General features: G+C 30.9%; 1 protein-coding gene across 1 annotated transcript; it reads left to right on the plus strand.

Moving 5' to 3' along the window:
• Nucleotides 1-12,299: 12,299 nt before the first annotated feature.
• On the plus strand, nucleotides 12,300-12,881 carry LOC140006987 (uncharacterized). Its single transcript, XM_072049656.1, has one exon. It carries the CDS (start codon nucleotides 12,300-12,302, stop codon nucleotides 12,879-12,881), a length of 582 nt encoding a protein of 193 aa, XP_071905757.1.
• Nucleotides 12,882-13,144: the final 263 nt, after the last annotated feature.

The following is a 13,144-nucleotide window of genomic DNA, read 5'->3' on the forward strand; positions in this document are numbered from 1 at the left end:
GAAGTAAATTTTGGAATCTTATATTAATAAATATATATTTTAAATTATTAATTAATTTATATTCGGGTACGGGTCGGAACACACATTCCGTATTCGATTCGTTTTTTGTTTGACAAAATGGGTTCGGGTCCGGATCCCGAAATTATATCCTTACCCGTACCTGGAATAAAAAGACCTGAACAAAATTTTTACATGAGTTTTGCGCATTTGAGAAATCAATAATTGGTAATTGGGTTGATTTTTTTGGTTTTTTTTTTTAATAAGACCAATATTCAATTATCATCCAAACTTTTATTTGATAATTTGAATATTGGTAATTGGATTTTAGTCGGATAGTCAATATTTTTAAAATATAGATTAGTTAAGTATATTTAATATATAATTAATAATATAGAATGTATTAATATGTTAAAAATACACTGTTAAGGTCACGTATTTGTATGGAAGCATAAAATTATAATACTATTCTTAATATATGCAATATAATACATTAGTAGATATGAAATATATACAAATATAAAATTTGGCAATTCAACTTGTAGTCGAGAATTCGAAAATCAAATTTCAATGTCTATTACAAATCATTTTACCAATGTTTAAAATTGGATATTAATCAATTTTTTGGAATTCTGTTTCACTAATATCAGATCTCCGATATGGATCGGCCATTTTATAGACAGTTATGTAGATACTATGTTGACTAGAGCAAAAGCATACACTCAATGTGTATGCAACTTAGAAATACTTATTGTTTTCCATGAATATATAAATTTTATTTTTACATAAATTAATTTCATATATACAAAATTTATTAAAGAATTTTGATCCATTCTTAACATTTTCTTTAATAAGGTCATAGTTAATTTGGTTGTTACAATCCTAACTGTGCTATCGAGTCGAGTCGAGCTCAAGCTCAAAGGTTATGAGGACTACTCGAGCTCGAGATCGAGGTCGAACAAGCCTCAAACTTCAAACTTGAACTCGACTCGATGTAGTTAAAAAAAACTTGAGCTCGAACTCGTATAAGATTCGAGCTCGAGTACTTGAGCTAAGCTCGTAAAATGAGCTCGAAAACCTGTGCAAAAAAATCTGTGTTTTCCTTCATTGTCCACACAAATAATGATTTATGATTTATGAAATCCCTACTTTGTCCACACAAATAAATAAAGGTGGTAGAATGGTTCATTGTAAATTTCATAAGTTGTTTACCTATATTAATAATTTTATATATAATTTTTTAAATTTTTTATGCGATATTCGATAGAGCTCGTCGAACTCGCAAGTATCATATATCTAAGATCGAGCTCGACTCGATAACTCTAACGAGTAGCTCAAGCTCGAGATCGAGCTTGGTCAACCGAGCTCAATCTATAGCTGCAGACAAAGTAGGTCGCGAGCTTGAGCCGAACTACTTGGTTCAACTCCACCCCTATACAATCCTATGCATGATTATCAATGATTATGTTGGCAAATCTGGTTAATTGATTAGAGCAAAAATTAATTTTTCTAAGGATAACAATAGATGCTCAAAAAATATTTACATCAACTGCGACTCTCTCTCTCTCTGTATATTGTATAGTTATCTTACTATCTTACTTTAACTATCTCTACAATAATAATAAAACGGGAATAGATGATTTGGTACAAACAATATGCTGCCACTTTATTAAAATTTCTTTTTCATCCTTGAAATAATAGTTGGTCACTGACCTACTACAATTCAACCACTAGTATGATAACATCACACAACCATTGATATAGTTACGACGATTTATTACTTAACCATAACTACTAAAATCACATGACTACTATAAACTACAACCCACAATCCCAGAAAATAAACTTGTACTGAACTAAAGATTAAAACCTCATAAATGAAACTTCTCCACCATCTCCTTTAGAGTAAAATTTTTTTCATAAGTATCTCTTGCCAAAAGATTTTTATAGTTTACAATTGTTAAATACAATTATCCTATAAATGATTGTAAAGTTCAATCTCATTGTTAGAATAAGTTTTTCTTTGATTTTTTCTTTTTAAGAGATTCATTAGTCAACCACTAAAGATAATTGCTTGATTTATTTTATTTGATTTTTATGATATTTTGTTGTATTAATTTTTATAATTTGTTACTTCTTGATTTTGCTGTCAAATAAGGATTTTACACTTGTTTGTTAAATGAAGATTTTTTATTCATTCCATACATATCGATTGAATGTGCATCAATCACTAATATATAAAGTGAGGAGTGGTTGGTATAAACAAAATGTGTCGCTTAATGTAGTCTCAATTTTACCCTTTCTTTTAAAGACAATTGTATCATTTTAATGATCTACTTCCGTATTACCACTACACATCCTTACAATTGTCGGATCACCCCCTTTAGAATACTACAACAATTGTTGAATTAATAATTACTTTCCTAAAATAATTATCTCTTTCCAAAAATACAAAAATGCTTCTTTGACATAGTTAAACTCTTCTCAATAGAAATAAAATAAATACTAAAATTTTTTTTGGATTTGATTTTCATCTTCATTGACTCTTATTTTCAACCTAAATAAGGCTAGAGCTAATGCCTTTCCATTGTGTATGAGTGTTTTAGATTCTCTTCATTCATGATCTCTTTGCTCGGTTGTTAAAATCTTTTTGTTTTTCTTTTGGTTCTATGTCGATAATGTTAACAAATCCTTTTTTTGTTAATGTTGTTTGGTTCAATGTATAATGTATTTCTTTTGGTTAATGTCGATAATGTATTTCTTTTGGTTCTATGTATAATGTTGTTTTTGTTTTATTTTGCAGGTGGCTCTGGCCTCTCTTTTAAGAAATTGATCTGCGGCTTCTAGAGTGATTCTTCCACATTGATAGGTTTTGATTTGTCCTTTTTTTCCTTCCATGGATGCAGTTTTGCTGCTTTGGTTTCTTAACATCTTTATCTTGTGACTTGTTTGATATATATATATATATATATATATATATATATATATTTGAGTTGCAATCAGTCATGCCAAGAAGTGTGAAATAGTCTATGTGTTTTCTGCTGATACCTATGGCTAGATTTCCTTGTTCTTTCTTTTATAGTTTTTGTTTTATGACTGTGGTTGTTAGTCCTTTTATCTAAATGCTCGTAGCTTTTGATTTGGAATTGTGATAGGAGGTGTTAGAAAGTAGGAATCAGTTTTTGGATTTTTTCTATGAGTATTGTTGTTGAGCTCTTTTTCTTTCTTTCATGTTTTCTTTGCTTGCAGTGGTTTAGTTTGTTTTTTCCATTTTAAAAGTTTTACCATGATTTTTCTGGAATCTTTTCTTTCTTTTGTGCTTCATTCTCTTGCAAATATTATTGTTGAGTTCTTTTCCTTTTGTCTTTCTATTTTGTTTTGCAGGTGGTTCTTGCCTTGGTCTTAAGAAACCAATTTGTGACTTCTGGGACGATTCTTCCACATTGATAGGTTTTTATTTTTTTTCTCTTTTGTGTGTGCAATTGTTCTCTACTTTGGTTTTATTACATCTCTGTCTTGTGATCTATTTGATGATTTTCCTGAATTGTGATCAAGCACGCTAGGAACTATGAAGGTGTCTATGTGTTTTCTGTTGATGCCTATGGCTAGAGATCCTTTGTCTTTCTTATTATGCTTTGTTCTTTTTTTTTTCTTCTTTTGCTGTTTTTTGATATGAATACCCATTTTATTTATCTTGCACATTTTGTCAAATAGAAACAAGGCATAATCTAAATTGTCACTTTTTTTTTTGTAAAAACTAAATAAGATGAATGAACCAAGAGCAAGAACAACCTGAAAGCCATTCATCAAGGTTCAAATTTAAACCCAAGATTCATGAGTATCAACTGAAATCAAGTAAATAAACAACCTATGATGCATACTTTTCTCATAAGAGATAGCAATCAACAGAAACTTTAAGGATAGAATTACAGCAATCAACATAAACTTTAAGGATAGAGTTGAGAAGTCTTAAAATAATTTCCTAGTGTGTTTGTTGAATGATGATGGTGGCTTTCAGTGAAAGGTTACGCCACAATCCTTCTATTGTGCTTTCCTGTAGTTTTTTTCTTTTTCAGAGGAAAAGAAAATTTTTAGGTATTTGTTTGCTATTTCTTTTTCTTCTTCTTTTTTTAACATTGTGCTTTCCCGTAGTTCTTTTCATTTTTAGAGGAAAAAGAAATTTTTAGGTATTTGTTTGCTATTTTTTTTCTTCCCTTTTTTTAACATATTTGGTACCGTGTGATGTTGTGAAGTTGGGCTAGATGTATTGCTTGGAATACAAGGTATTATGAGTGTAGAGCTAGTTTTCTGTTGCTAGTTGTACATAAGTTTGCAACGGTGGTCCCGTGCAAGTGTGCAATACCACTCAACTCTTCATTTCTCAAAACAGTCCATGACATTAAAATTGTCAGATTAGGTGTCTCTTCTTCGTACAGTTGTAGATTTCATTGGCTGATCAAATTGATCTTTTTTTAAAAATATTTTATTGGTAGTAACATAGGTAAAATTTTTTTTACTGTAGATAAGACTTTTTTTAGGTTGTTTTTGGTATTTTGGAAGTCATTTTTGGTGTATTTGACATTACTTTTATTTATGTATTATTATAGAATTGTGCATGAAAAACTTGTTTTCAAAAAATGACCCATTCAAATGGAGCCGTACTCTATTGGGGAATGCAAGTGTTTCCAATTGATTTTAATTGCTGATGTGCCGCTCTTTCATTGATCAATTGGTGGCAGTTCTCCAATTGATTTCAAATTGATGAGATGTTGTCTTCTGATTCGTCAATTGGTGGTAGTTCTCTCAATTGCACATGAAATTGATGATGTGGCGAGTTTTGATTCGATGAGAGGTGGTAGTACTCTAAATTGCATGTGGGATTGTGCTAAAATTTGGTTTCTTTTTTTTTTTTACCCAACAAATCACATTAACAAAAATTTGGGCTCTTTTTTTTTTAATTGTCCACAAATCACATGTAATTACCAATTCTTTGCAATTGATTGTTAATAACCAATTAATAATGCCATATTTTTTGTCATCCAACGAATCACATTTGGGGTCTGTTTGTTTGGAAGGAAAATCTTTTCCAGGAAAACAGTTTTCATATTTTCAGTTCTTTGGTTGTCAATTAATTTGAAAAAATAATTTCTGACAGAAAATAAGTTACATCCACCGGAGGAAAATAACTTCCTTATCTAACCCTGTGAAGTTATTTTCCTCAGCTTCTTTTCACAGCCTCGCAAGGATTTTCGGCATCAGCAAACAAATCCAAGGGAAATAACTACTCGGGCATCTCTCTCTCTCTCTCTCTCTCTCATTTTTTTTCCTTTCGTTCCCGAAGAACCCCATTCTCGCTTCCTCTGGCGTTAGTCCTCAGTGGCGATTACCTCCTCCGGCGACATTATCTCGATGGCTACCACCACATAATCTATATACTCACGTCATCTTCATTCAACAGGTTTTTTTAACTCTCAGTTTCTAATGAATTAATTTGGCTGCTGAATTTTGGGGCTTTTATGATTCTTGGAATCAGAATCCGAATAGGGTAGGGTAGTATTTTTCTTACAATCTGGTGAGATCATTTGTGACAAGATGTCGCTGGGGTACTACCAGAAGATAATTGGATACTTCCTTTTTCTTTTTTGGTTGAAGTTCCTGTACCTCTTTTGATGTTGGAATTAGATTGATTTCAACAACTAGCTTGAGTTTGCTGCTTTTGGGTAAACACCTGCTGATAACAAGTGACATTATTTACTTCCCATTTGCCCCAGTGATGATTGTGTTTCATGTTGCTAATTGGGATATGGAGGAATTCTGTCTTGGATTCCTTTTGGGCGAGCTTGAAGTGCAGCCTTTTCTGTATAATTTCATTTGTCTATTCTTCTCTTGTGAATTCTTCTTTGGTTTTTTGAGACTTTATTCTTCGACTACTGGTAGTGTTTTTCTTACAATCTGGTGAGACCATTTGTAAATAGTTGACAAAATCTGATTAGGGAGGAAAACTGTTTGCTTGTGTTCATCCCAGAGAGTAGTAAATTTTTTATAAAAAAGATTCCATGTCTCTTTTCAATATGTCATCTGTAAAGAGTTGCATTCGTGTGTAGCAGATATTTGTTCAAATGCATGCTTAGAATATCAGCTGTGATAGCTGAAGTATTGCTGAAATAAAAGATAAAAGTTAGATTAATTTAAGTGCATATTGAGTTTTTTGTTCTATCATGCATGCAAGTAAACATTTCTTGGTAAGTGGACTATGAAGCTGTTAAAGCTTCAACCTCAATCACCTGAGGCCTTGATGCCATCCTTTTGAATTTTACCTTGGACTTCAATTGTTTCCCTCTTACTGTAGAGGCTCTGGTAGCGTTTTTGGTCCTTCTTGTTGAGCTTTATCAGTCCTGCTTATCTGGAAGTGTGCACGTCTACTACTCTGGAAGCATGCTGAATGAGCTACTGATACCACTGTAGCTTTGGCACTTGAGAGAGAAAAATATTTTGATAGTTTGAACCTGAATCTTGAGGTAGCTTCTAAGTTTCTTATCCCGGTGTAACTAGAATTTGAATATTGGTAGATTTAGTTTGTAGGATTCTACACGCTTATGGTAATGTGTTTATAATGAGGCCTGTGATCTGCTTGCTTTTTCTTGTTTGTTTAGCTGATCCAGAATGATATTCTTCTTTTTTAAGGCTGTGTAATAATGGTTATATAATAGTCGAGGATTTATGGAGTGTTGAGATTGTTGATTATGCTTCTAATACCGATTGTCGAAAGTGTGAGAGCCCCAAGGTCGTTCTTGTCTCTTTGTCTGATTTTTGTTTGTTGCGTGCAAGCTTTTTGCTAGAAGCTTGTTGGTAGGTGAAGGTGGTGTTTGCAATTTTCTTCATTTTGTTACTCAGAATGGTTACCTGGTATTCCATTTAAGTGCTCATTGGTAATTCCATCAGACAAGTACATTCATAATAAAATTGAGTTGTATGATGAAATGGCTGTTGTGGTTGGGAAAGATCTGGCCACCGAGTCTTTTGCAAAATCATTTGTCGATGTGAATTTGGAAACTCAAATTGTTCCTAAGACAAGTGTGGAGACAAGTGTAGAACAAAAGGATGTGACTAGTGCAAGATCCTCAGAAGTGAGAGCAACATCATCGGGAACCAAACAACATCGTAAAAGAAATCGCGGCAATGAAGACATTGAAAAGATGTCTCAACAACTTGGAGAAGTAGCAGTTGAACAAAATTAGTGCAAACAAGCTTGATATCAACCAACTACATGAAAAGATTATGAAGATAGAAGGCTATAGTGAAGAATTTCTGGACTTGGTATTCGAGCATTTGGTGCAAAATGAGAAGCTAGGAAAAGCATTTATGGCGAAGAGTCAAAGACTTCGTTTGATTTCTCTCGAGAGGTTCAAGAAAGATTGGGGTGTCAAATAAAGTACTTTGAAGTTGCAGATTCTGCTTCGATGGCATGAAAGGAGTTTTGGTTGTCTTTAGCGAAGTTTTGTATATTCTGTAGCAAGCATGCTTATTCCATTGAAGAAAACATTTGGTTATTCTCACTTGTAAGCAAATGCTGGTTCAGTTCATACTTGAAATTTGTAATCCCCTGCTACATGGGTTTAGTATGCAATCTGAACTGCATGTAACTGAATTTTGTTTTCTTTAGGAAGAAGTTATTGGACAATTTTTGCTTATGGCCTTTAACAGATATGGTGTGGCATTATGAGGTCCAATCTAAGATCTGTAATAGTCGTATGCATTGCTGTTTTGGAAAAGGGTTGCATCTTAACAGGCTCTAGCACAGGTGTACCTGGAAAATCCTCTATTCGTTAGCCTCTTGGCTAGTTCTAGGCTGGGAGATATATGGCCATAAGCCAGCCATGGAAACATGAGAACCTTGAGCTGAGAAGTAACAGCAACTGGTTCTGTACCCATAAATCCTTTGTTTTCTGCAAGTGCTTTGTGTCTTGGCATTCAGTGTTTTGGTTTTTGGGAGGGGGAGGGGGAGGGGGAGGGGTGGGGAAATGGAAATGGAAATGGGGGATGGGCAAAGGTTTTAGTCTTGAAAGGGAATTTTAAACGATATCTAGAAAGACAGGGCTATGAATTTTCTAACCGAGTTTGCTTTTATCTGTCAAATACTCGTATGCTTGACCTTGGACTTTGCTAATCGAAAGATCCATTGATTGGCAGGAAGAATTAACAAATTATGAATAAATCCAAGATTCCATTAATAATTCTATTTAAGAATTCATGGTGTAATATGAATAAATATTTTGTAGAAATGATAATATGATTATAATGGATAGAAACTAAAATTAGCTTGTAATGAAATGAATGTTTTGAGAGTAAAAAAATATTTGCAACATATCAACAAACATATCAGAAAATATTTTCATTGACAAACCAAACACCGGAAAATTATGAAAAAATGAATTTGAAAAATATTTTCACTTAATAACCAAACACTGGAAAATTATGGGGAAGGAAGTGATTTTCCAGGAAAATGACTTCCATGGAAAATATTGACTTCTAGGGAAAATATTTTCAATCAAACCAAATGGACCCTTGATTAACAATTTTTTACAATTATTAACAAAAAAATTGACTTCTTTTTTGTGGTTGCCTAAAAAACCGCAATTAATTATCAATTATTTTTTCAAATGTTATAAAAAATGTCCTCTTCTATTTTGGATTGTTCAACAAATCATGTTTAATTATAGAATTTTTGTAGTTAATTGTTCATTAATTAATTAATAATCTCACTTTTTTATTGCCTAACAAATAACATTTAATTACCAATATTTTGCAATTATTAACATTTTTTTTGTTTTTCAAATAAATCACAATTAATTATCAATTTTTTGTAATTACCATATATATAAAAGGGGGAATGCCATGGCTTAGAGGGGTGGTTGTTTTGCCGATGTGGCCAATCATTATTGGCTGGAGTATGTTCGTCCAAAAATGTGTTTTTTTTCAACCAAATAGACAACTAGAAGGCATAACCATGGCATTGCGCGGTGAATAGATAGCATGTATGCCCATTTAAGTATGAATAAGTAGACATTACATGAATAGTGATAATGTCACAGAATTAAATACCTTTTTCTTTTCAAAACGGAATTAAATACCTTGTGGCTGCGTTATATACGTTTTATTTGTTCAGATCCATATACCTCACTAATTAATCATTAATATATCTATGAACGTCTAGAAGAAGGCAAGCATTTAATCTAGTTAAAATTTAATAATAATATAAAAACAATATAGAAGGCAATATAACTTTGGAGATCAAGAATACAAGTTTAAAATTTATGATAGACAAAACAAGGGTCAGGAAGTGGAACTCAAAACAAGGTTAAATCTATTGAATGCATTTAGAAGTACCAAACCAAATATTGGCACACTGAATGGGACAAGAGCAATTGCATTAATGATTTGGAATCTACTAACATAATATTTAGATCCTGAACGTGCAATGCTAGGGGTACATAATTTCTATTCCACTGGCTCCAAAGATCAATACAGCAAATGAAGTACAACAAATGAAGTACGAGGTTGAGGAAGAAAGAGCAAAATGTCTCCGTCTTCTAGCCTATGAGCTGCAAGAAAGTCACTCCATCTTCGATGAAAGCTATCTTTTGCGATTCCAATATTGTAACTTCTGATTCCATTTGTTAGAACAATATCTAGAATCCAAGGCTCAACTACTTTCTGATCAGTGGGCTTTAGAATTTTCTACAAGCAAAAAGCAAGGCATAAGAAAGTAAAGGAATTATGTTGCAAAATAGAAGGATTTGTTTTAAAAAATATTTACGTAGATACCATGTTATATCTAAATCTTCGAGTATAAACTGTGAGAGTCTGAAAATTTTGATGTTTTATTTAATTTTTAGTGCATGTTACATTATTATTATTATTGTTGTTGGTTGACTTGCATGTTCAATTTCTTCTTCTCACTAACAAATAAATAGGCATATGATAGAGATAAGTGGCAAAAATCCACTAAAGTTTATAGGAGACGTGGGAAGGATGTGTTGAATGTTCAAACATTGAGGGGGCGTTTGGTAAGAGGGTATCGGATTCGGGGAATGGAATGAACCCCATAAATGGTGTTTGGTTTACTGGAATGGGAATTGAAATCTTGGAATGATTTCTAAAAATTTGGTGTTTCTCCATTCCCAAGTATTTTGGTGGGTTTTGTCCGATTCCCAAGTTTGATTCCAAGAAACAAATCCAATTACATATTATAATTATACAATGATATAATTAATATTTATATTTATTATATATTATAATATATACATATATATTATATATTATAATTATAATATTAGTACATTATATAAATATATATTATAATTATTTAGTTAAATATAATTATATTTATATAATATATAATATAAATTTATTAATATTATGTAATAATATATTTATAATATATATGTATATTTATAAATGCATATTATATGTGCATATGATTATAATATACACATGTATATAATATTAATAAATTATATATTTATATTTATATTTATATTTATATTTATTATTTTAAATACAATAATATATAATAATTACTATATCTAATATTAATATGCATTATACTTATATAAAATATGAGTACAATTAATATTTATATATTATATAATTATAATTATGTATTTATTTTATAACGTTTGTATAATTATAATTAATTATATATATAATATTTAATTTAATTAGTTACAAACTTATAATAATGATGTTATTGTATTATATAATTATACATTATAATTATTTAGTTAAATATAATAATACTTATATAATATATATTATAAATTTATTAATATTATATAATATAATATTTATAATATATATGTATATTTATAAATGTATGTTATATGTGCATATAATTATAATATATACATGTATGTAATATTAATAAGTTATATAATTATAATAATTATTATTTTAAATATAATAATATATAATAATAACTATATTTAATATGTAATATATATTATATTTATATAAAATATTAGTATAATTAATATTTGTATATATTATATAATTATATATTTATATTTAATTATATATATAATATTTAATTTAATTAGTTACAAACTTATAATGATAATATTATTATCTAAATTTACTAATACATTTATACTAATATATTTACTAATACATTTATACTAATATATTTAATTAGTGAAAATTTCTTATATCTCATTTACAAAGAGCCAATAATTATCATTTACGATGTGGTTTATAATATATTTATTATATTCCATTCCGAAAGAGTTGACGAACCAAACATCAACTATAGTAATGATACACATTCCAGGTACTTGAACCAAACAAATATATTGGAATGAATGACCTCATTCCAAACCCAAGATATCCGATTCCGAATCCGAATCCGATTCCGATGTGCGAACCAAACGCCACCTGATTTGGCATGCTTTTGATGACAAGGAACCAACTTGGGAGTTTGTTTGAATTTTATGGAGTTTATTTTCTGATTTTCGCCAGTATGAGTATTTTAGTAATTTGGATTAGCAGCAAGAATTTTATATTTATGGTAATTTTCTATTTAGTAATTAGTGTTTTAGTTGTTATGGGGAATACGAAAACTTAACTTTCTAGTTTCTGCTAGAATTTTATTCTAATTAAGAGTTCTAATTAGGATTGGGGTTGATTTTGTTCTAATGTCTATAAATAACCATTTTTCACAAAGAGAAGTCAGATTTTTTTTGTCATTAATAAAATTTTCATGCACACTCAACGTCTTTCTTAGGTTTGTGTGATATATTCCAATTTTAGGCGTGATGCATAAAGATTCCTAAGAGTGATTTCTATAATTACTAATCAGTTTTTCACCTTCTTAAGTATATTCTCTCGTCCTATTCCAAATTGCTATTATAAGTTCGGGTGAAATTCAACATCTAAGATTTTCTACAAAGCTATTGTGCCTACCAAGCTTTCGTGTTGGGTCAATTTTGGTATCACAACAAGGCTTTTCCATGACAAAAAGAAGTGGATTGAATTTTAGGGGTCGATACACAAAAAAAAAAAAAGATAACATCATTAATCTTCTCTTCAAGAGGATTGCTATGTTAGAAGACAAAATTTTTAATACTGAGCAACAACAAATTCCTGAATCTAGAGGCAACAATGGGTCTAAATCGGGAGTCAAAAACAATGAAAAAGAACCAAAGCATCTCAAACAACCTGAAGACACAACCAAGAATCAATCTGATAGGAGTAAAAATAGATTCAATCAATCTTTTGGAAGGCCATAAGCTTTTTTTTTTGACATGGCTGAAGAGATTTTTCAATCAGTTAGGCAAGGAAGACAAGACTCCTATGATTTCTCAGGAGACATCACAAAAAAGGTAAGAGTAAATATTCCTAATTTCGGTGGAAAAATTGGTCCTAAAGTTTTTTCTAACTGGCTTGCTACTTTGCAACGCTATTTTGATTGGTATGATATGACTGATGAGAGAAAAGTTAAGTTTGCTATCATGAAACTTGTTGGACAAGTCCAAGTATGGTGGATAGGAGTCAAGCATGATCTTCGACTTGCTGGACAACTAGACTTGATGTGGGAAGAGATGAAGCTACGTTTGAAGAGAAAATACATGCCTCTATATTATGCAGCTGATCTTTTTGATGATATGAATAGCTTAAGGCAAGGAGGAATGACAGTTACTGAGTATATAAATAAGTTTGAAGAGCTAAAAATTCCTTACAAAGGCACCAAAAGTTCAACACAAGTTTTATCCAGATTTAAGTTGGGTTTGAGACCTGAAATTCGCAAAGAATTGATGGGACGTAATATCTACACAGTTGATAATGCTTTCCAAATAGTTCTTAGGCTTGAAAAGAGCCTGCAATAGCCACTACTTAAAAGGTTTAATACTTAAGGTGGGGAGGAAATTCCTAAAAGATTTGCTGCAAATGGAAAGCTATATAAATCAGCAACAACTCAAGCAATTTCCAAACTTGCAGTGACTAAAACTAAGGCTTCCACAATCGATGAAGGAAACAAGAATAAAGATGGATGTTTCAAGTGTGATTTGAGGGATACATGGCATGGGAATGCCCGAACAAGAGAAACTTGCACATTGGTGCCAATTTCAAAGATAAGGAAAATCTAGAG

This window comes from Coffea arabica, chromosome 5e (genome assembly GCF_036785885.1).
Source record: "Coffea arabica cultivar ET-39 chromosome 5e, Coffea Arabica ET-39 HiFi, whole genome shotgun sequence".
Taxonomy (NCBI): domain Eukaryota; kingdom Viridiplantae; phylum Streptophyta; class Magnoliopsida; order Gentianales; family Rubiaceae; genus Coffea; species Coffea arabica.